The following is a 24,264-nucleotide window of genomic DNA, read 5'->3' on the forward strand; positions in this document are numbered from 1 at the left end:
TTATGGTTTATAATGGCAAATGATACTTTGAATATTACATGTTAATAACTTGATTGGAATTATAACCTTGAATTGACAGTTTGATACTTTGAAAATTTTGAGCCAGCCCTTCCCCCAAGGGCTGTAGGGTGGGGCTCAATGGAGTCAGTGTGCTAAAATTTCTTCATTTTCCTTGTTTAGAATCAGAGGTGCTAGTTTCAAATCCTTTTTAGTCTGAAATCTGTATGCTAGATATTGAATAAGGTGGTTTTATTGTTTTTTGTCACTTTTAATAATATTTCTGTTCATGTTAAAAACAAAATCAACTCTCTGTATAAATATATCAGGTGACCGTTAAGGCCCATGGGCCTCTTGTTGAGTTTCCTAATTAATGGTATTAAGTTTTTGTGTTTAGCTCTGTTTCTCCAAAATTATGAACGATAAACCAACTAAACTTGGATTATAAATAATTCATGGGCATTCTATTTAGTTGCTGGCTTCATGCACTGAATATAACCTTGATTTCTTGGTCCAGATTCTCAAAAGGACTTAATATATTTTTCTCAGATTTCATATTGCGTATATATATATATATAGTTGTGCATTTTTCATTTTGGGACTGATCTGAAAAACAAAAATGGCTATCCAGGCAGCCATCTTGGATTTTGAAACTGCAAGTTTGTTATTGCTTCTCCTTGTATTCCCCATGGTCCAAAGTTGTGCATAGCAAAATGGCTGCAAGGCAGTAATCTTCGATTTTTGAGCATTGACGTTTATTATCACTATTTCTGAAGAAGCATAAATTTCATATGAAGATTGCCCATGGTCCATAGATGTGCATGTTTTACTTTGGGACTGATTTGAAAAACAAAATGGCCACCAAGCAGCCATCTTGTACTTTGACAAGTTTGTTATCCCTATTTCTGAAGAAATAAATATTGACCTCACTTTGAATGACAACTCTCAAACCCAGCAGTGTGAAATTTTAATCAAGTTACACCAAGATGTGTATACTGTTGACAAGACTTTAACTCCAACAGATAAGAGAAACATTCAGGAAAATTAAAGATAACATAGAACTAATGAAGGTCTTATGATGCAGGGCACCATGATCCCGCTGCGATGTCTTTTATAGGTTTAGCTATGCTTTTCAAAACTGCAAATACTACAGCAACTACATTTGGATGCGTCATCGGTATTGGATCTCAATACCTGCTTCAGATGCTGGATATGATCTAAAAAAAAAATGAAAAATGAAAAATGTTAATTGCAAAAAGTCTATTTAAACTTTCCATGTTGTTAAGCAACCAAGTGTTAACTTGGATTATAGTGTTCCAAATTTTGACAATTCAGGAAACATTTGAATTTGAAAGTTTCGTAATAAGTAAACATTAGTAAAGTTAGGTCATCATGTATATTAAATATCTGTATTTTGTTCTGATTCTCAAATTATTTGCTGTTGATGGTAAAAGCGGGGACATGTAATAGACCTATAATTGAGCAGAACCTTTGTTTTGATATATGTTATACCGAGGTGTCTGATATCACCACGAGACACTTCCTTTCCACTTTTATTGATACACAAGCAATTAGCCTTTATAAAGCTTTTGTATTCAGTCTAGTATTAGGGAACACTTATAGGGCTGTACATATACATAGGATAATTGTACAGGGATGTAGCCGAGGAGGTGATCGCCTTGGAGTGGGTCTGGCTCTCCAGCACCTACGTTTCCCAACAACCAGGCACTACTGCATCATTTAAAGGCAGCTTACTCAGGATAGGCAAACTTCAACAGGGACATATTCATTGCTTGTGTCCCGTAAACTTGGGAACGATAGTAAATGAATATTCTAGTGAGACAATAAAGATTGGGAGAACTGAAATGGACCTGTCATTATAAGGTCTCGGTTTTTATGTGGAAATCGTAACCTAAAAAGTCTGCTTTATACGGGAATGGTAACTACAAAAAGTCGTATAGATTGAGGTTTGGGGATGTTCTGTTATCAGATACGTCAAACTTTATGAGTAAACAGAATTTCTCCTCAGCATCATTAGACAGAATGGGGGCTGGAGACTCGACAGCCAGCTCCCAACCAGAACACATTGATTATTGATTACAAATAATTGCCTTTGAACATCACTACTGATTACCAGATCAAGTTTATGCCCAATCATTTGCTGTCACGGCAAAGTACATTGTTTTCCAGTCTACATTTGTTGGGATTGTCAGAGAGCTCGTATAAATACTAGTTCTCTTTAAATATTTCCAAAATACGATATTGACACACAGTGCAAAAACCATTCAGTTCTATAAAAGAATTGATTTCCTGTGTCTGTATAGGGAGGTATAACGTCGTGCTCACCTGTATTGACCCAAAGTTAACATTGTTCTGAGTGCAGGATAGATTTTTTTAAATGATTACTAAGTTCAGAAAAAATAAGCATATTCAAAAGAAGTCGGTGTAAAAACTAATTTTATGAACTCGTTAAACAGTTTTGAAGTTTGCCCGAGGACAAAAAACTGTTTTGAAATGAAAAGAAAACTTTGTTGAAAAGAATAAATATGGTCCTTTTAACTGGAATGAGGACATCTTGTTAAAAGTATAGACCATGACTGTCTTAACCCAGATAATTGAAAGTGTGAGGGTAAATTAAAAGGACCTGTACCTTATTGTTTGTTTACAGACTTTATCTCGGATTGATTAAGGGCACTGACTTATTTTGTCCAGTAATAAAATCATTCACCAAGCATGCATTACTTCTGGGCATTATAGCTGAGCTGTATTTTCACCATCTATTTGGGGCTAATGGTTCAGAAAGATAATTGTCTTACTGAGACTGGACACCAACTCCCTACGTATTATTGTTGCTGTAGCTATTTGACAACAGGACACCTAAGGAGTTGCACAGTAAATCTGGAGGACACCGACTCCCTACATATTATTGTTGCTGTAGCTATTTGACTACAAGAGATGTAAGGTGTCGCACAGTAAATCTGGAGGACACCGTCTCCCTACGTATTATTGTTGCTGTAGCTATTTGACTATAGGAGACGTAAGGTGTCGCACAGTAAATCTGAAGGACACCGACTCCCTACGTATTATTGTTGCTGTAGCTATTTGACAACAGGAGCATAAGGTGTCGCACAGTAAATCTGGAGGACACCGACTCCCTACGTATTATTGTTGCTGTAGCTATTTGACAACAGGACACCTAAGGTGTTGCACAGTAAATCTGGAGGACACCGACTCCCTACGTATTATTGTTGCTGTAGCAGGAGACGTAAGGTGTATCGTATTTTTTGCTAGTAGAAAGGGGAATAAACAATAAGTGCAGATGGTAGTAGCATTGATGTGTTCACTGAGGCGTAGACCTAGGACCGTGTATCACCGTCAATATCTAAACATGTTTTACACGTGAGCGATTTTTGTCATGCTTTTGGCTGAAAGTATAACTGTCCTGGGTTACACACCGTTTGAACCATCTTAATCTTCTCATTCATCTTCATGTTAAGAGGAAGAATTAGCATAAAGTAAAATTATGTTATCCCCATTTTGTCATCAGTTCCATCACTGATCCTTAGCATGGCATTTGTTTTTTATACAATAGATACATTATATTTTATACACGATAAAAACAATGTGTTCTATACACAACTAATGCATTATATATTCTTAGTACATGGAAATTATTGATTATGTTTTGCACATGAAAAAATAGATTTTGTTTTATATATGATAAATACATCACCTTTTATAGATGATAAATACTTTATTTTTATTCATTTTGTTTTATTTTTTCATTGATTGTTTAAACATTATAAAACGTTGAATAAAAACATTGTTTCACATTAAAAAACACATGAAATAATACATTTGTTTTATACAACGGATACATTATTTTCCTAGATGATGAATACATTTGTTTTATATCCCTCTTTACTGACACAGCTTACCCTGATTAATTAGTAACTGTTAGTAATATTTCACATACTTTTACATGTGGTTAAGATAATTCACTTTCACAAACGACTTATCAATACATTTAAATACAACCTAACAGAGGTCACTATTTTGTCCATGCCTCGATCCACAAGGAGTCGAACCAGTGACCACTGGTTTACCAGTGTCCTGCTCTACCAAAGAGAAATGTTCCCAAGATAGAAAGTATTATACCAGGGGGACACAACTTAACATGTTACATATCAATATTCCAAAGTTTGTTCCAACACATTTTCTGTCTTGTGTTTACAGGTAGCATAATTCTTTCATAAATTGTAAAAAGGTGGTTGCTATTTATTGCAGCTGTGTGTATAATGATTTGCATGTTGGTATGTAAATAGAGGGTTGGGTAACCTGGTGCAGCAGACACCAGATTCCAGGCTGGGTATACTGTGCTCCTGTCGGGGCTGACATTTATAAGATATCCTGTTAAACAGATGGGGATATAAGAGGATTTACCTGACTTGCTCACAAAGAGGCTAAGGTAACCCAAGGCACTACACGTCAATTAAAGTAGACGAGCTGGGTGTGATGGGTGGGTGTGAAGCTCCGGTCCACAGTTTACTGAGGCCTGGGTCACAGATCATATAAGTGCTAGCACAGTAGGAGTCCAGATAAGTGTGTGGTCCAAAAACTCTTATCAAACCTTCAAATTTAAAATTTTATCTTTATAAAAAATGGCATCTAAATTAAAAAAAAACTTTCAATTCAAATGATATATATGAGATAAAGTCATTTTTTATGGATAATATTTGTCACATCATTTGGCCAATGGCTTCTTGGAATTATTAGAAGACAATTTGAAAATTTAAATTATCTGCCCAACATCTTTTAGACATAACCTTCTGCCCCACAAAGGGAAAGGGCTTAATTCGTATATGTTTTTCAACTTGTGCCCAATCCCATTGCTAATTAAAATAGGTAATAAAGTATGTTTCAATCTGGCTGTTCTGGACCCGTATTCATGAAACCGTTCTCATGCTCAAGAATGAATTCTGTGCTCAAACCAACTTTTTTGTAACTCACTTAAATCATGTCAAACGATCAAAAAGACAATTGTAAACAATGAAAACAGAATTTGGCTTTAAGTCTCTTCAAAGTTTTACCAAATCATTGATAAAATACATTTTATTTTATTAGTTTATAACCGGAACAAGAAATAAGGCTTGAGCACAAAATCCATGCTTGAGCATGACAATGGTTTCATGAATACATTTGGTCATTTTTTCTGGACATTCCCTGCTACCCTTCATTTGGTGCAGTCCCTCTGGACATTCCCTGCTACCCTATGTTTGGTCAGTCCCTCTGGACATTCCCTGCTACCTTATGTTTGGTCAGTCCCTCTGGACATATTCCCTGCTACCCTATGTTTGGTCAGTCCCTCTGGACATTCCTTGCTATCCTACATTTGGTCAGTCCCTCTGGACATTCCCTGCTACCCTACATTTGGTCAGCCCCTCTGGACATTCCATGCTACCCTATGTTTGGTCAGTCTCTCTGGACATTCTCTGCTACCCTACATTTGGTCAGTCCCTCTGGACATTCCCTGCTCCCCTACATTTGGTCAGCCCCTCTGGACATTCCAAGCTACCCTATGTTTGGTCAGTCTCTCTGGACATTCTCTGCTACCCTACATTTGGTCAGTCCCTCTGGACATTCCCTGCTACCCTTTGTTTGGTCAGTCTCTCTGGACATTCCCTGCTACCCTATGTTTGGTCAGTCCTTCTGGACATTCCCTGCTACCCTATGTTTGGTCAGTCCCTCTGGACATTCCCTGCTACCCTTTGTTTGGTCAGTCGCGGTGGACATTCCCTGCTACCCTACATTTGGCCAGTCCCTCTGGACATTCCCTGCTGCCCTTTGTTTGGTCAGTCTCTATGGACATTCCCTGCTACCCTAAATTTGGTCAGTCCCTCTGGACATTCCATGCTACCCTTTGTTTGGTCAGTCGCGGTGGACATTCCCTGCTACCCTATGTTGGGTCAGTCCCTCTGGACATTCCCTGCTACCCTATGTTTGGTCAGTCCTTAAAAAAATATTTGCAGATAGTAAAGATCCCTGATACATCAGGTACAAATATTCTAACTTACAAATCTTGATTGATGAAGAAAATAAAGATGATCAGGTACAGTTTAGACTTGTCAGATCCATGCATGCATAAGACACTTACTCAAGTCTGATTTGATAGCAGTTGGTGCTTTACCTGTATCAGTTAAAATTTAACCATGCCATTCATTCCAAAAATTGGCTTGTATTGATTAGAAAACATTTTGTATGATTTTATTATTATAGCTTGAAAATCTATTAAGACTGTGTTCCCAACAAAATCAATAACTCTTTTGACAAGGTATCAGTAGAACTTGCTGCTGATACACTAGGCATTTGTTTTAAAATTCAATATTTGTAGACGGTTAAATATTTACCAAAATGTCTGTTTGTATGATAACCCATTTAAAATGCTGAGCAAACAGAGCAGTGCCTTTTTAAAAGAAGACAGGAAGTTTACTAGGGGTAATTTTGGAACCTGATCCAGGCAAATATGTCTCTATTTCTGTCATCAGATCTCCTAGCAAACTTTTTGTGAGAGCCATTATCAACACTGGGGTGTTTTTTAAATAAAATTATTATCAGTTATATCTGAGTTTTGTCTGGAGGATAGTAGTGGTCTTCTGGTCTGGTGCCATAGGAACACATGTCTGGGACAAGGGTTCTGGGTCAAGTCTATTGATTTAGGAGGCCAACAAATTACCAAGGAATCAGGTGACACACTTTAGACTGGACAACCAGGGACATCACCCCATAGCAATTATGTAACAGAATCAGGGTGGGGACAACGAAAATTATAAACAGCAATAATGAGTTTGTTAAAAAAAACGTGATGTGTAATTGTTTCATTGTTTAAACCAGAAGATTTCCTTGTTCAGGGGAGACAACCACTGATGGCATTTTTTTTATTACCGGTAGATTCAATTATAAAACAATACCAGTAGATTGTTTCTAAGAAATTCAATTATAAAACAATATAGATTGTGTTGGTCACAGACAATTGAAATGTAATCTTCTGTAAGCGGTTCTGTAAGCTGATTATGATAGTTTGGTGTACCCTATAGTTCTGTAAGCTGATTATGATAGTTTGGTGTACACTATAGTTCTGTAAGCGGTTCTGTAAGCTGATTATGATAGTTTGGTGTAACCTATAGTTCTGTAAGCTGATTATGATAGTTTGTTGTACCCTTTAGTTCTGTAAGCTGATTATGATAGTTTGGTGTACCCTATAGTTCTGTAAGCTGATTATGATAGTTTGGTGTACCCTACCGTGCTGTAAGCTGATTATGATAGTTTGGTGTACCCTACCGTGCTGTAAGCTGATTATGATAGTTTGGTGTACACTATAGTTCTGTAAGCGCTTCTGTAAGCTGATTATGATAGTTTGGTCTACCCTATAGTTCTGTAAGCTGATTATGATAGTTTGGTGTACCCTGCCGCTGGTTTTCTGTTTTGGTTGGATATATTAATGCTTAGTTTCTGTTGTGCTTGTATCAATGTTTTATTGATTTGTTTGGTTATGTAACTGATGTTTTTAGCTCGCCTATTCGAAGAATAGGGGGGCTGGGGTAGTCACCCCGTCGTCGGCATCCGGTAACCTTCAGAGGTTAAAGTTTCAGTGCAAGTTTTTTCTAAACAGTGTTGGATCATCACACTCAATACACAGTTGTCTATTATGAGTTAAGGTCATTTATATCGAGTGTAAGCAATGTGCTGGACCATATTTTCATATTTTATGGCCCAAAAATAGCTTAATTGGACTTAGTTAAATTTGAGGTTCAAGTTTTTGGGCAAGTTTTTTTGTGAAGTGTTGGACAACGACCATCAATAGGCTGTTGTCTGTTATAAAGTTGAAGTATTTATGTGGAGTGTTAGCAATGTTCTGGACAATATTTTCATATTTTAGGGGCCAAAAACAGCTTTATTGGACTTGATTAATGTTTTAGGGTAAGCTTTGAGGTTAAAGTTTTTGGGCAAGTTTTGTTGGGTAGTGTTGGACCACCACCATCAATAGGCTGTTGTCTATCATGAAGTTTAAGTATTTGTATTGAGTGTAAGCAATGTGTTGAACCATATTTTCATATTTTAGCGTCCAAAAACAGCTTTATTGCACTTTGTTAATTTCTTAACAATCACTTCACATAGATGTTTCTACACATTTAACAGTCCTTGAAATATCCTGGTGGTAAGTGAGGTGGCAAATAAAACGACGTTTTACTATACATGTGTTTTTATTGATAGTTGCAGTATTATAATAACATACATAGGCAAGCTATGCTGTTCTCCGACAGCTCTTGTTCTGTTTTGTTTATTACATTATCGCTGATTTTCTGTTTTGCTTGGGGACATAAAGACTTATTTTTAGGCTTGTCTGGGAACACAGTGGCTGAGTTTTGTTTGGGAATTATTTTCAAGCTTGTCCGGGAACATAATGGCTGAGTTTTGTTTGGTCAGCTAAAGCAACCATGGGTTAGACAGTCCACAAGCTCCTCCGCCTTGGAGTTTTCTTTGTCCTTCCCTCTAAGTTTGAAATGAATATTTCCCCCCCACCTTCAAAAAAATGTTTTGACAGAAAAATAATGTTTTCTCTGCCTGAAGGTTATTCATGACAGTTATTTTAATTTTGATGTCATGATGAGCATGAAGACTTGACACAGAAATTATTTACAAGTAAAACTGAAGACAAATCAAAGGGAGGAGGGGAGGGATACTCAATCAATAGCCGTGGAGAACACATGGCCATGCTGGAATATTTGTCATCAGGATTTACTTCTGTGTACGGAGGTTCGGACATCACTTCCTCTCAAATGATTAGGACCTTTACAAGGATACTCCGTTGGCCACACTGCACAATTACCCAAGAATGGATTTATTTTTGTCTGTTCTGAGTGCCATTATATAAATTATCATTTGACCAGAAGCAAAATTGATGACAGGAAAATTCAATAACGTCAGTTGTTACAGGACAAATTGTGTGGTGCTTCCTAAACTCTGTTGCCCCTTCTAGATAGATCGAGTGAGGAGGTACATCTATTATGGGTATCTGTGGAGGCCGAATGACAGTCTGATTACACCAGGAATTTGAGGAAATGAAGCAGGAGTATATAGCAAGATCTTAGTACTGAGTCAGCAGGATTGTAACCTGCTCAGGATTTACTCTCTATATCCTTAGTAACAGGGTTTTAGTGTGTTTTAGTTAAATTAATAAAATTAAAGCAGGGATTTAGCATGGAAATAAAGTATGGTAAAATAAAGTCAGGAGGCACGGTAGTCTAGTGGTAGGATGCCAGGCTCGTGACCGAAGGGTTGTGGGTTCGAGTCCAGCACGGCACGGCACGGCACGGCACTGTGTTGTATCTTTGAGCAAGATACTTTACTCCACTTGTTCCAGTCTACTCAGCTGTAAATGAGTATGTGGTTGGGCACACTAGAATTGTTGAATGCTTGCTGTTAGTGCCGAAATGGCAGCTCTGGCTGTGTGGTCCCCAGGGAGTTGAGAAAGATATTGGCTGGTTCCACGGATAATAATTTGTGAACCGCTTTGAGACGACCTTCGAACTAGGTTGTGATAAAGCGGTATATAAGAACCTTGAATCATTATCATGGTTCTAACATGGCAGTAGGTGATTACTAACATAGCAGGAATTTAGCATTCCAGTTGTTTCATTAAAGTATATACCATATAGTGTGTTTCAGCAGGGCAATTAATAAACCCTAATTTTATCTTGGAAATATATTGCGGTTCTAGCCTGAAATAAGTAAGGTCCAGCTGTATTAATATAGAGGGGTTCTAGCATTAGATGAACTTGATTCCTGTACTGATTTACAAGGATTGGTTTTAGCAAGGAAATAAAGTGTGATTAATGCACAAAAACCATAGTTTTAATAGTGTGATGCAGCAAAGCTAGGATACAAATCATTTTATTTACAATGATAAATATAGGTAATTTAGGTTAATTATTTGCTCTAGGACTAAGGAAATAACTTTTTGATAGCGTGATTTCCCTCAAAATTCAGAGAGGCTCATCTTACTAACCTCCAGCCTCCATTAACTTCAAATTACTGCTAAGAAGTATTGTGCAGCTAACAATTATATTGTATGTACGGGTAGTTGTGTTGTATACCATAGTGTCTGTTGTAACTCTGTATGATACTCTATAGCCAGCTGAAGCCTTATTTTATACTCCCCTCCCAATAAATGGCACCCTCCAGCCTCTGTATGATACTCTGTAGCCAGCTGATTTTATTCTCCGCTCGCAATGAATGGAACTCTCCAGCCTCTGTATGATACTCTATAGCCAGCTGAAGCCTTATTTTATACTCCCCTCCCAATAAATGGCACTCTCCAGCCTCTGTATGATACTCTATTGCCAGCTGAAGCCTTATTTTATACTCCGTTTCCAATAAATGGCACTCTCCAGTCTCTGTGTGATACTCTATAGCCAGCTGATGATAAACTCCGCTCCCAATGAATGGCACTCTCCAGTCTCTGTATGATCTGTATGATACTCTATAGCCAGCTGATGCCATATTTTATACTCCACTCCCAATCAATGAATGGCACTCTCCAGTCTCTGTATGATCTGTATGATACTCTATAGCCAGCTGATGCTAAACTCTGCTCCCAGTAAATGGCACTCTCAAGCCTCTGTATGATACTCTATAGCCAGCTGATGCTATACTCTGCTCCCAATGAATGGCACTCTCCAGCCTCTGTATGATACTCTATAGCCAGCTGATGCCTTATTTTATACTCCGCTCCCAATGAAAGGCACTCTCCAGCCTCTGTATGATCTGTATGATACTCTATAGCCAGCTGATGCCTTATTTTGTACTTCCCTCCCAATGAATGGCACTCTCCAGCCTCTGAAATGACAGTTGCTGCTGCCAGTCAGGACAGGATCTTTGGTGTCAGAAATGACTGGCTCTGTTTGTGTCTGGGATATGACTAATACTTGATGGTTATTATATTGTTTTAGATGACGTCTTTAGTGGTGGTTGTTTGGTATTAAGACTTGAGCGCGAGTTTAACATCCTCCTGCCATATTTGACAATTAAATTGGATGACTGACACCGCCTCTGGTAGGTTTCTTCTGTACACCATTGTTCATCTGCTCCGATCAGACTCCAACAAAGCTTGTGACGGCCACTAAGTAGGCATCACTATAACGACTGGAAGATACCGTGACCCGAGCCCTGCCATTACATGTCTGCGTTTGCATTCCTACAGACATGATATGATGTAAAACACGTGATTATCTGTACAATCTACTACCTCTATTGAAATCTTTATGCTCATTTTATTCAAATGAGAATGAATAAACAGCAAATTATTGACCAGATTCAAATACTAAAATGGAATTACTTGTGGCTCGTACAGGGAACAGAGTCTAGGTAGGAGGGATGTACCGCAGCCAAAGGACAACTCGATTGATAGATTACCTTTGCTTTCACAGAATACGTTTGAAGTTTAATGTCTAAATAAAGGCTCCAAAACTTCAGTGCAAATTAAAAAAAAAAAATATGTGTTCAAATGTATTTAAATAAGCAAGTTTGAAGATGAGCAAAAACTGTGCATAATTAGTGAGCATACTGTGTCCTTATTGGTCAATGTCAGCCGAATGTTTCCGCAAGATAACTTAATAGGGCCCCGTATCAGAGATACGGGTGCCCTATAGTAATCACTCTGTCTGTCTGTCTGTCCGTCCACAAATTTTGTTCCTGACTGATAACTTAAGTATTTATTGACCGATGTACATGAAAGATGTTCAGTTCACAAAACTACACATTGAGGTAAAAAGTCAAGGTCAAAGGTCAAGGTCATTAGGTTAAAAGATCAAGGTCAAATTTTGCATCTTTTCACTGATGAACATTTTGTTATGGCATGATGAAGCAAAGTTGATCAGATTTAAACAAGGAGTAAACCTGACCAACTGTCAAGGTCATTGGATCAAAGGTCAAGGTCACATTTTGTATCTTTTCACTGGTGAACATTTTGGTATGACACTTTGAAGCAATGTTGCTCATAATTAACAAGGAGACAACTGACCAAAGGTCAAGGTTATTGGGACAGGGATCAAGGTCAAATTTTGTAGCTTTTCACTAATGAGCATTTTATGACACTATGAAGTAAAATTGTTCGTAAATAAACAAAGAGACACACTGAGGTTAAAAGTTGAGGTCAAAGGTCAAGGTCATTAGATTTAAAGGTCAAGATTACATTTTGTATCTTTTCACTGGTGAACATTTTGGTTTGACACTTTGAAGCAATGTTGCTCAGAATTAAACAAGGAGTCAACTGACCAAAGGTCAAGGTCATCAGGTCAGGGGTCAAGGTCAAATTTTGTAGCTTTTCCCTGATGAACATTTTGTTATGACTTTATGAAGCAAAGTTGGTTGGAATTAAACAAAGAGTCAACTGACCTAAGGTCAAGGTCATTCTGTCAAAGGTCAAGGTAAAATTTAGTATTTTTTTGCTGGTGAACATTTCGTTATGACACTTTTAAGCAATGTTTGTGGGATTTAAACAAGGAGTCATTTGACCAAAGGGCAAGGTCACTGGGTCAAAGGTCAAGGTCAAATTTTGTATGTTTTCACTGATGAACATTTTGTTATGACATTATGAAGCAAAGTTGGTCCGAATTTAAAAAGGAGTCAACTGACTTAAGGTCAAGGTCATTTTATGTTATAATGTAGCAAACTTGTTCAGAACTTAACACAGAGTCAACTGACCTTAGGTCCAGGTTACGAGGTCCAAAGGGTCAAGGTCAAGTTTTGTATTTTTCACTGATGAACATTTTGTTATGATATTATGAAGCAAAGTTGGTCGGAATTAAAGAATAAGTCAACTGACCAAAGATCAGGGTCTTTGGGTTAATGGTCAAGGTCATTTGGGTCCAACGGTCAAAGACAAAGTGGATCTCTGATTTTGACCCTGGCTCTTGATGGAGGAGGTATATAAGGTGAAATAAAACAAATCAAAGCTAACAAATGAGTATTGCACCGGTATTTACATTTCTGTTAGCCCAGCAAATACGGAAGTGGAAGGAAACAAGACTCACATCATAGTACATGTGAAATGTATATTTTGCTTCCTTGCGATTCTTTTTGAAGTCCAAATGTCAAACAACAAGCTCAGCTACATGGGCAGATTGCTTCTTGATGATTATGGGGGATATATTGCCACAAGACGGGGCCCTTCCTGACCTGTCAGTGTTCTAGTTCAACATCATTCTGGTTTGATGAAGCTTGGTCAGCATGTCCAATATATATAAAGGCTGAGTTCCAAGTTGAACAAAATCTATGAATAATTGATTTGTATACCGTGCTACAATCGGTCGACAGTTCTTGTACAATATCTCAATCAATTATGATCGGATTCTGATGAAACTTGGTCAGTATTCATATTTTACCAAGATATTAAGGCTAAGTTGAACAAAATCTGCACATGGCAAAGATAAGCATATATTCTTTATGTTTCTTTTTTTTCTTTTACCAGAAGCATTGAACCGCTGTGTATGATGTAATAGAGACCATACCGCAAGGTGACAAAGTTTGGTTTTCAGTAAAGTACATTGTCATTTACACGTCTATTTAAAACTCCCAACAAGTTTACAGTGGATTAATGAGCTACTTATAGTGTTGAAGAAAAGATTGCTTCTTTGGTAATCAGACTTGAATTTCTATGTAATGCTTGAATGAAATACAGAACAAATCAAGAATTGATTTGTCTGTATAAATGTAAAACACCTATAAAATGGCAATGAAATCATTCCTACACTTCATCATGGCCACATTTCCAGACTCAATAATCGTCGTTTTAAAATAATTGTGGCGTCACTGAGACACAACCCACAGCTAATTATCCACGAATGTATCTGGCGCCCAGGTAACCGTCACATATTGAGACAACTCTACCAGCTGTTGACACATTCTCTCCTTTGTGAATTCTGCAAATTTATTTTCTGCACTGTGGAGGGCTTTTTTATTTGTAAAGTACTCGTTCATTTATACCTCTATGCTGAAAGACAAATCTCAAGGCTGGACTGGTCAAGTGGTCAGATGCTGGGTCAGGCAGCAGTGGTCAAATGTCCAGTGAAGTACTATGGCCATCTACAAAAGCTGTTAAAAAATTAAACTGGCAGTGAACCAGAAAATGAGGATATTGTAGGTGTTTTTGGTGGGATTGGGTGAATGGTGAGTAAGGACCATTAGGTAGGGAGAGGACCAGTGATGGATCGCTACTCGAGACAGGTGACAAATCTGCCCCCTCTCGTGACAAATGGCTGATGATGGCTCGCTGGAGAGCAGACCTTAGCACTTGAACGTCCAGTAGTGGACAGAAGGACAGAAGGGTCCCTAAATAGCTCATTGTTAGTCTTAGCTGGACACGTCACAAATTAGGGGCGGTCATCCTGAGACAAAGATGACAGCTTTGTGTAAATACTGGGCGTTTATTGATACTATAGCTAGGGTCTATTACTGTCATTGTACACGATACGGAGATAACCAATTAGTGTAAGCAATATCAACGCCATGAAAACCAGTAATGAATGTACACAATAGCCACCTCCCGTGTGTTTGGCATTGAAATGGACAAAATGAATGTTGACCTTTGTAACTTTGGGGGGGAAATCATAATTGTACATGATTTTTACAGAAAAGCCAAATTGATGAATGTCCGTATTTTCAAGCAGGAAATATATTTTTATTTCTCTTTATCTCCTTATTTCTGTATAATTAATTAAGATGGATAACATTTGACGAAGTGCTACACAATTTAAATATCAAACTATCTTTTAAACACCGGCTAACAATTGCAGGCCATATGATTGAAGATTTAAGTTGTTAAAAATGTCTGTCAGATTTCCTGAATCCTGCTCCATCTTTATAATGGATGTTTTAATCAGGGATGAATATCAAATGAAATCATCGCCATGGATATAAAAACAAAGCTGAAGGTTATATAGTGTACACAGAGCGTATCAATGTGCAGGTCGTAATGGGCTGATTTATCTTTATACCCTGACAGAGGGGATTTACTGTCTTTCATCTTTTGTGTACACAGGATTGAGTTGGTTTGTAGAGGGATCAAGGAGTGTGTACAGGGCTGACCTGTGGTTATCTGCTGGCTATTTGATAATTCACATTTTGTAGGTTTAATATCAGATGTATTGATAAGAGTTATCTTGAGTACAGCATGCTACTGTCAACTAGTGATTGTCCTTCGATATCTCTAATAATTTGTGGATTGTCTTCCGATATCTCCAATAACTTGTACCTGAACAATTTAGATAGCTCTCTGGTTAAACACTCATCTTTTACTAACTAGATTCAGAAACAATCTTCAGTAATTTATTTTGCAGCAAAATAATTATCAGTTATATACTATTCTTAAGGTGAATATGTAGTTATATAGACTCCAGAAAGAGATATTGACCAAGACAAAGTGGAGGTCAATACCACCTTTTAGGTTCATATAATCACATATTTTGTTTAAATCTCATCTGGCCTAAATAAATAGCAAGCTTGTGCTGTGGGGCATCATCTCTCTGTCTGTCCTTCCACTGTCAACTTTTCCTTTGAAAAACTTCTTCTGAAGAACCATTTGGCGCATAGGATCATGAAATTTGGCAGGTATCTTTCTGGGATGAAGTCCAACAAGCTTGTGGAAGAAATAACTTTGACTTACTTTTGAAGTTACCATAGGGTCAAATATGTAAATGTGAAGAATTGAAAGGCCAAGAATTGAAATAGTTGCCCTGTAGCCTGCTGGCGTAGAGTGCTACAATTTTTCCAGATATAAATAACCTTGACTTATTAAAGTTTTTTTAAAGTACTTATAATCAAACGACTTCTCCTGAAGTAGCGGTGTACGGTCAGTAACTTGCTGGCCAGGAGTAGGTTCTACAAAGTTGGTGATAAAAATTGACATTGACCTACTGTCAAGGTCACAGAGGCCAAATTTGTTATTTTTTCTTAAGAAGAATAGGGCAAAGATTCATGATGTTTTACCTGTTGGTGGCAAAGAGTTCTACAAAGTTTGCAAGAAAAAAATGACCTTGATCTATAATCAAAGTCCCAGGAGTCAAATTTGTTAATGTTTAGCTTACTTCTTCTGAAGAACAAATAGGCTTGGATTATGATATTTAGCCAGTATCTTGCTGGCATGGAGTGCTTCACTATTGACTTAAAGAAATGACCACAACCAATATTCAATGTCATATAGGTGAAATGTGTTAAAACAAAACATTTCCCAAGCAACTGGACAAATAACACAACTCATGGCCTTTTGTTTCTTCAGAAGATGTTGGTTGAGTTTTTTGTCAGAACCTTTGACCTTGATAAGGCAAGGTCATTTCTTTCCATACATTGCACACCATTCCAGCAAGCTATTGGCCATAAGTCATGACTCTGTCTAACCACCTGGTGGATCTGTGCCTCTTACCGAGGACATCTCAGATTTTACATTTCATTAATTTTACAATTATATATCTACATCTTCATGAAGATGTTTAAATTAATAATCAAACACTTTTTCTGTGTGTTACTTCTACCTTCAGATATCATATAAATATATGTTTCATACATAAATCAATACCAATCTGAATATCTATTAACTTAATTAAGTGACCTCCTGATTCACCATAAACAATTGACCACTATAGAGTAAAGGTTGTTTATACACCTGCTGGTCATACTTGTCTGTCCAGTCCTCCCTTATCTTCTACATCAAACCAGCTGGCCTGGTCCATGTAATACTGCAGGTCAGACAGCTTTTTCATGTGTGGCGTTTTCTCTTTGATCCACAAACTAGATTGCATATTATTGCAAGATCATGGTCAGTATAATGTAAGCATTGGTCAATATGATGCCTTATCAGATCAAACTTTCTTATGATCTAGATTGGTCTGATTATTATGGTTTACATTGCCTGGAGCTTTGATGATAGATATGCATGGCCACTTTATATCAAATTAGAAATAGAGAGAGACTTTGTTCACCGATCAGGATAAGATGGTATCTACTAATTGTGTTCTGTACCACATGTGGTTATTTATGATAAAGTTAAAAACAGGTGTGAAATGGAGAAACCATTATATATTACTCAATACTCCACAACATTATATCCTGTAAATTAAATTTTGAGATATCTTTAACAAAATCAGAAAAGAAGCTCACATTCAGTTACAAACTAATGTTATTACATTGATAATGTAATAATTATTTCTTATAAAATCAGCTGAATACTTAAAAATAAAATCAAACAAACACAGACCTCCAAATAAAATCAAACGAGCACCTCCGCATGAAATCCAACCAACACCTACAAATTGCATAACAGATATCTCTGAAAGTCATTCCACGCTGATATAGTAATGAAATTATCTACACCAAAGTAAAACACTGATTGTCTATGTGCTGTGTTGTCTGTTATCAGTAAATATAGGAGGAGGTGTCATATCTTACGTTCTCAGGTGTTAGGCTTTCTGTTGAAATTCATAAAAATGCTGTCCACTTAAAATTTTGCCTTGAAATATTGAAAACATGAGTGATTTACACGGAATCTGCGAGACCTCATTTTATCAGACATTAATGGCTTGTTTTGTGATTCCATACATGAAATGGTTTTATTATTATGCCAATTTTGTGACTTTATTCAGAGATGATTTTATGGGCCAGACTCAGCAGGGGTCTGTTTATCATACAGGTAGCTGTATCTATTGACAGGATACTTTCCATAATCTGGTGATTAACCTGGCCAGCCCTCATTGAGACCAGATATTACAGGCTGGAAATCAGAGTGGATGTTGTCCACACTCCTCCGTGTGTTACCTTGTATCCACTGGGCCAGAAGTTAGGGTTTATACACTTACAATTCCCAGCTACAAGCTGTCATAATAGAAATGAATACCTTATCCTCATATATCATGTTATAAATCATGATTATTTCTAAATCTTTTGTGAAGAAGAGAAATCCATTTTGGTGTAGTTATTGATGTGGGACCAGTGTAATGACCCTGAATAGGAGTGTCTAGAAGTCATAACAGTGGTGTAGCATTGTCATAACTCTGCAATAGGGATCACCTACATAAAACAGGGGTCACTCAGGGTCTTAGGGAAGCTTTGATCTCGTAGGTCACCAATACTTGTCATCAGTGAGGGAGAGCGTTTTATACTGTGGGATAACAGCACACTATACAAACATGTACACATGTAGGATAATACCTGTATTAAACATATTCTATATTTTTAAAGTCACTTGAAGAGTTATGTGTGCACCATTATGTAGACTTAACAGCTAGACATTAGGTGGTATTCAAGTCCTAATGTAAACTTAGAACTCAAGTAAATGCTTTTTTGAAATGTGAAGTGAGTTCGTGATTCAGAACTCAGGCAGGTAAAGTCTGGACAAAAGATCTGCAGATATGTTTGTAAAATTTATGTACAGTTCTTTCAATGTTTCATAAGGAAGACAGTAGCTCAACAACTAAATGATTCCCTTTTTGGATTGTTGGCTTTCGTTACATGAATATTCTGTCCTGTATTTCCCCGTTTGGTTTGTTCCTGTCAGGGTATACCCACTTATTGGGATGTTAAACACATACAAATGTACTATGTAGTATTTGGAAAGAAAATATGTATTTAAAGAAAACAAAGGAAATATGTTTTTTTTAATTTCTTTATTTTCTTTAGGCTTCATTTTGAAGCTAGAACATACAACAGATTTCATATAAATAATAAAAACACTGAAAACAGTTTGTACAGTAAAATTTGTGAACAGTAATGTTGAAGGTGTGTTTAACACAAATTCTGTCAGGTTTACGGAGTACCGACGATCAACTAGCATTAGTAGCTATGGGAAGTGGTTCTAACAGACTGTTTTAGCTGGAATGTTAAGGTAACCATTTGACAGCAAGGTAGTTCATAAAAATGTCTTTTACCATACATTTTGTCAAATATTGCTATATTTTGTAAGATAGTAAATATATTTCTTCATGATATCTCCTTGTTTCTTTATAAACTGATTTTTTTTAAAAATATTTTACATGTTATAACTACCTATGTAGTTTATAAATGAAAACAGTTGAAGGTTTTTCAAGTAAAAATTGTGCTTCATGGTAAACATAGCAGAATAAAAATGTAACTTTTTCATTAAATATCCTTCAATCATTTTTTAAACTGTTGAAATTGTTAAAAAATGTGAATAACTGTGCTGTAACACTGTGACTGCCTTCTGTAAACCATGTTGTATTGGAAGGTGACCAGGACAGTTGTATACCATTGTGTTAAATTCCCGTTCTTAGTAGCAAATTATACATTAAACTTCAACCAAACAGACACTTTATACTAAATTTCCTTCTTGGATCACATTGTGTAATATAAATGGAATTCAGAGTCTATGAATAAATATTGTCTACACTGCAATATTCACAAGGTCCATTGTGATGTTTACACAACCAAATCATTGATAGTTTACCTTATTACGACAGCTCAGCTGTTCACTTTCCTTCGCAGGAGTTTGTATTACCCTACATATTACCTTGCTTCCCCCAAAACACATTTTTAACACTTCTTCTTCCTTTGATCCGGGCCAGTCCACTATCAACACTGGAGGATTTGTGGAAATGGTAAACAGGCAGATATAAGGAAAGTTGGGGATGAATCTATTGGGGATATGATTGATCACCTGGTCACAGTCTTATGTATCAAATGTTAGCTGACAAAGGATTGAAATTCTATCTGCAGTCTCTTTAAAAATCTCATAATTGATTATTACATTGGTAACATGCTCATGAATTAACACCCTGTGTTGTTCTTTACAACAAACTCAAGGAGAACAAAATGGGGGGGTTGTAAGATCAAGTTTAAAAATCTTTTAAAAAATATGTTAAATTGAACAAATTGTATATGTCATCTGAAAACATTACACTTGTTTATAAGAGTTTTAATTACAGTTGTTAAATGTTCTCTAGTTGTTGCTTTTTGTATAAAAATAGCAGTCAACAAAACTACACACCCAGACCAGTAACAATCCTCCCTGTATAATCTGGTTATCAGAACTACACACCCAGACCAGTAACAATACTCCCTGTATAATCTGGTTATCAGAACTACACGCCCAGACCAGTAACCATCCGCCCTGTATAATCTGGTTATCAGAACTACACACCCAGACCAGTAACAATACTCCCTGTATAATCTGGTTATCAGAACTACACACCCAGACCAGTAAACATCCGCCCTGTATAATCTGGTTATCAGAACTACACACCCAGACCAGTAGCCATCCTCCCTGTATAATCTGGTTATCAGAACTACACCCCCAGACCAGTAACCATCCTCCCTGTATAATCTTGTTATCAGAACTACACACCCAGACCAGTAACAATACTCCCTGTATAATCTGGTTATCAGAACTACACACCCAGACCAGTAAACATCCGCCCTGTATAATCTGGTTATCAGAACTACACACCCAGACCACTAACAATCCTCCCTGTATAATCTGGTTATCAGAACTACACGCCCAGACCAGTAACCATCCGCCCTGTATAATCTGGTTATCAGAACTACACACCCAAACCAGTAACAATCCTCCCTGTATAATCTGGTTATCAGAACTACACCCCCAGACCAGTAACCATCCTCCCTGTATAATCTTGTTATCAGAACTACACACCCAGACCAGTAACAATACTCCCTGTATAATCTGGTTATCAGAACTACACCCCCAGACCAGTAACCATCCTCCCTGTATAATCTTGTTATCAGAACTACACACCCAGACCAGTAACAATACTCCCTGTATAATCTGGTTATCAGAACTACACACCCAGACCAGTAGCCATCCTCCCTGTATAATCTGGTTATCAGAACTACACCCCCAGACCAGTAACCATCCTCCCTGTATAATCTTGTTATCAGAACTACACACCCAGACCAGTAACAATACTCCCTGTATAATCTGGTTATCAGAACTACACGCCCAGACCAGTAACCATCCTCCCTGTATAATCTTGTTATCAGAACTACACACCCAGACCAGTAACAATACTCCCTGTATAATCTGGTTATCAGAACTACACGCCCAGACCAGTAACAATCCTCCCTGTATAATCTGGTTATCAGAACTACACACCCAGACCAGTAACAATACTCCCTGTATAATCTGGTTATCAGAACTACACGCCCAGACCAGTAACCATCCGCCCTGTATAATCTGGTTATCAGAACTACACACCCAGACCAGTAACAATCCTCCCTGTATAATCTGGTGGTAAAATAAGGTGTATTTGCGAATATTTTGATAAACATTAATACCTTGTTACTATGGACTGAAGCCTGAACCAGCACTAGGATTTCAGGTTTTGTAGAATTTCTTGAACAAAATTGTAGAAATTGACAACACACGATGACTTACTGTGTAAGATGACAAAGAGCTCAGTAAAATGTCTGGGCAATTCTATGATACGGGAGATTCGGCACTCAACCTAATATCTAAACAAAAAGATATAATCTTCTTCACAAAATTGAAATACTTTCTTGATGATATTTTCAAACTATGACATAGCACAATGTTTTTATTTCTCAACATGATCACTCAGCACTTGTAAATGGTTCAGTAGGGTGGTAGACTACACAAAGGAACACTCTAACACACATATACATTATATAACTACAGAATACAAACAAACCCTGTCCATTCCGACACCTACAAACCCTGACCATGTCAGAACACTCCTGTATCACAAGTCCTCGGTAATCTTTGTTGGATTTGCAGGGTCAGTCTGGCCAGGGTCGACAGCTCTCAGGATCTGTGATTGTATCACCAATTCCTACATTGATGGTCATCTTATAGCTTACACCATCAATTGAACACACTTTTTGATAAATCCCATTGAAAAACAGCAACAAAAATCACTGGTTTTGGTTGTATAAGATATATAATCACAACGCTTCGAAAAGTTCTCCTGGACAATATTTGCACATACTACACATAATTATATATCACTGTATATCAACACTACACAACAGAGTACGCCATAGCCGCACCCCGGTCCTCAATGTTAGGGTGGTGCACTGTTGCCATGGTTACCGTCAGTTGCCCCATTTGTGGAGATATCACTGATAATGGTTGTGATTTAATATCCTTTAGAATCTCATTCACATCAACACATTTCTGTTTTGTCCTCTGATTGGCCGGACATTCCTGTCTAGTCCGCTGATTGGCCGGAGACCTACTTTTCCGTCTTGACCTGCGACTAGAAATTCGTACATTATCACAGTTTGGGGGAATATTAACAGTTTGTGGTTGAGATATGTTATCTAAGGGTTTGAACAGGGGTAGTTCCTGTGCGTTACTATTTTGGGCGCTGTGTAAGTATTGTCCAGACCTGGAACTCCTAAAGCCAGAGTCCTCTGAGTCTGTAGAAGCTTGAGAATGAGGACGCTGCCTCTCAAACCTATACTGGATCTCACTGAGTTCAGACATACCACTGTCATGGAATGTGTTGTACATGTGCCTCGTGTCATCTCCCGGTGTGTCGGGACTCACGTCGAAAGCTTTGTTGTGGTGTGGTAAGATACTTTGTACATCTTGGGATTTGGATGTCCTGTGGATCCATTTGGGGGGTAAGGGAGGACGGGGCACTTTGTAAGCCTCTTTCCCTGATCGTAACTTCTTGTGGGGGTCAAATTTTTTGGTCATGATTTCCTTACGTAGTCTGTATTTGTTCCAGCACAATATAAATACAATGAAGAGGGTGACAGTGATTATACACGGTATAACAATTCCAAGAAAAAAGAGGTAGTTGAGTGTCATTATGTCTGTCATGCTGAAGTTGGTGTTTCATAGTGCCGCCCATAAGCCACCATGGTGTTAGGGTAGGACCAGTCCCATGCATCAGTCTGAAAGTATACAAGCAATCAATTAATCAACAGATCAATATACAGCGTCCACTACTAACGACATGGACAAGCTCCCAGTCAGCTTGTCAACATCACAATGGTTGTTTTGACACATTTAAATGCACTGGTAGATGGATATTATTTTACATGTATTAGTCAATAAAAAGCCTAGAATTTCAATAATTTTAAAACAAATTCCACCATAAAACTTTACCAAATGATCCTGTGGTATGTACACGTGTTTGCTGTACACTAGTGCTCTACTGAGACTGTCTGAGGTGGTCTTTACACAACAGCTACAATATCACACTGCAGTCTGTAGCCTCTAGCCAGGAACTCGCTCACCCAGAACCAGTCTATACTGTGACGTTTAGCAACTTTCGTTTATCAACTTTCCTTGTCTTTACCTTCTTCCTAACCTCAAATGAACCACAACATAGGAAATGAGGGATAATCTATTGGGATAATTGACCTTATCAGGTGAAAATGGGCTGTCCTTTGGGTTCAGACCCTACAGTAATTACCCCCTACAAAACCATACCATGTGATTTTAACTTTCAGGCAATTAAAAAAGCATGGTAGCAGCATACTGGTTATAATTTTATCAAAAAACTATAAAGTGTTTCCTGAACGGTTCTTATTTGACGTTAGACTGCACAAGAACCGGGTGACCTGACTGTAATTGTGGGGATTGCGGTGTTCTCGATGGCTTTATTTAGATGTACCCAGCTATGTTTATTTTACACCATGCGACCCGAGACGAGGCAAATTCCAATCGGATGGTCACTAGGGAAGCCGTTTATCAGGGTCAGGCGAGTGTGGTGAGGAGGAGAGATGGGACTCGAAAAGATTGAAGGATATATATATCTTTAACAGGGAAAGAAAAATCCAGCGTCCAAAGGCCTCCTTTGGCCTCCGGGCCATTAGATTTGAATCTCAGGTCCGATGGCCCTGGGCCAGTACTGGTTTCGTCCATCTGTATTCACAAGCTAGTATAAATTTACTACTTGCCGGACAAATGAGTGCAGCATTATTTATACTACATTTGTATATGTATATTACTTTATTCACAGTATACATTTTTATTAATTATCAAATAAGGACAGGCATAAAAACCTTTGTTTCTGTTACAAGACCAATTAAATAATAACAGATTAATTTTATGAAGTATGTATATAGTAATTTTTAAGACCAGCATATTTCACCTTTGGAAACATACTTTTAAAATCCACTTGCTAAGTGTTTCTAAAAAATTGGTTCTTGCCATGAGTTACACTGAACAGAGTCGCACAAACATTCTCAAACAGACAATAATTGTTTAAAACA

General features: G+C 37.5%; 2 protein-coding genes across 5 annotated transcripts in view; one reads left to right on the plus strand and one right to left on the minus strand.

The window, feature by feature from the left end:
* LOC110457523 (U3 small nucleolar RNA-associated protein 6 homolog) overlaps positions 1 to 24,264 on the plus strand; it is a gene marked incomplete at its 5' end in the record, with an annotated part of 114,860 nt that overhangs the window by 41,178 nt on the left and 49,418 nt on the right. The window lies entirely within an intron of this gene.
* Positions 18,712 to 24,264, minus strand: part of LOC110457516 — a 31,522-nt gene continuing 25,969 nt past the window's right edge. For 3 of the 4 annotated variants that reach the window (XM_021508834.1, XM_021508832.1, XM_021508833.1), the window contains exon 2: positions 18,712 to 22,938. In XM_021508834.1, coding sequence (XP_021364509.1) covers positions 22,055 to 22,864 — 810 coding nt within the window. In that variant the 5' untranslated portion in view covers positions 22,865 to 22,938 and the 3' untranslated portion in view covers positions 18,712 to 22,054. Of the gene's footprint in view, positions 22,939 to 23,152; positions 23,491 to 24,264 lie in introns of those variants that run through there. The other variant, XM_021508835.1, reaches the window with a different exon arrangement.

The sequence above is a fragment of the Mizuhopecten yessoensis genome, unplaced genomic scaffold (assembly GCF_002113885.1).
Source record: "Mizuhopecten yessoensis strain PY_sf001 unplaced genomic scaffold, ASM211388v2 scaffold9173, whole genome shotgun sequence".
Taxonomy (NCBI): Eukaryota; Metazoa; Mollusca; class Bivalvia; order Pectinida; family Pectinidae; genus Mizuhopecten; species Mizuhopecten yessoensis.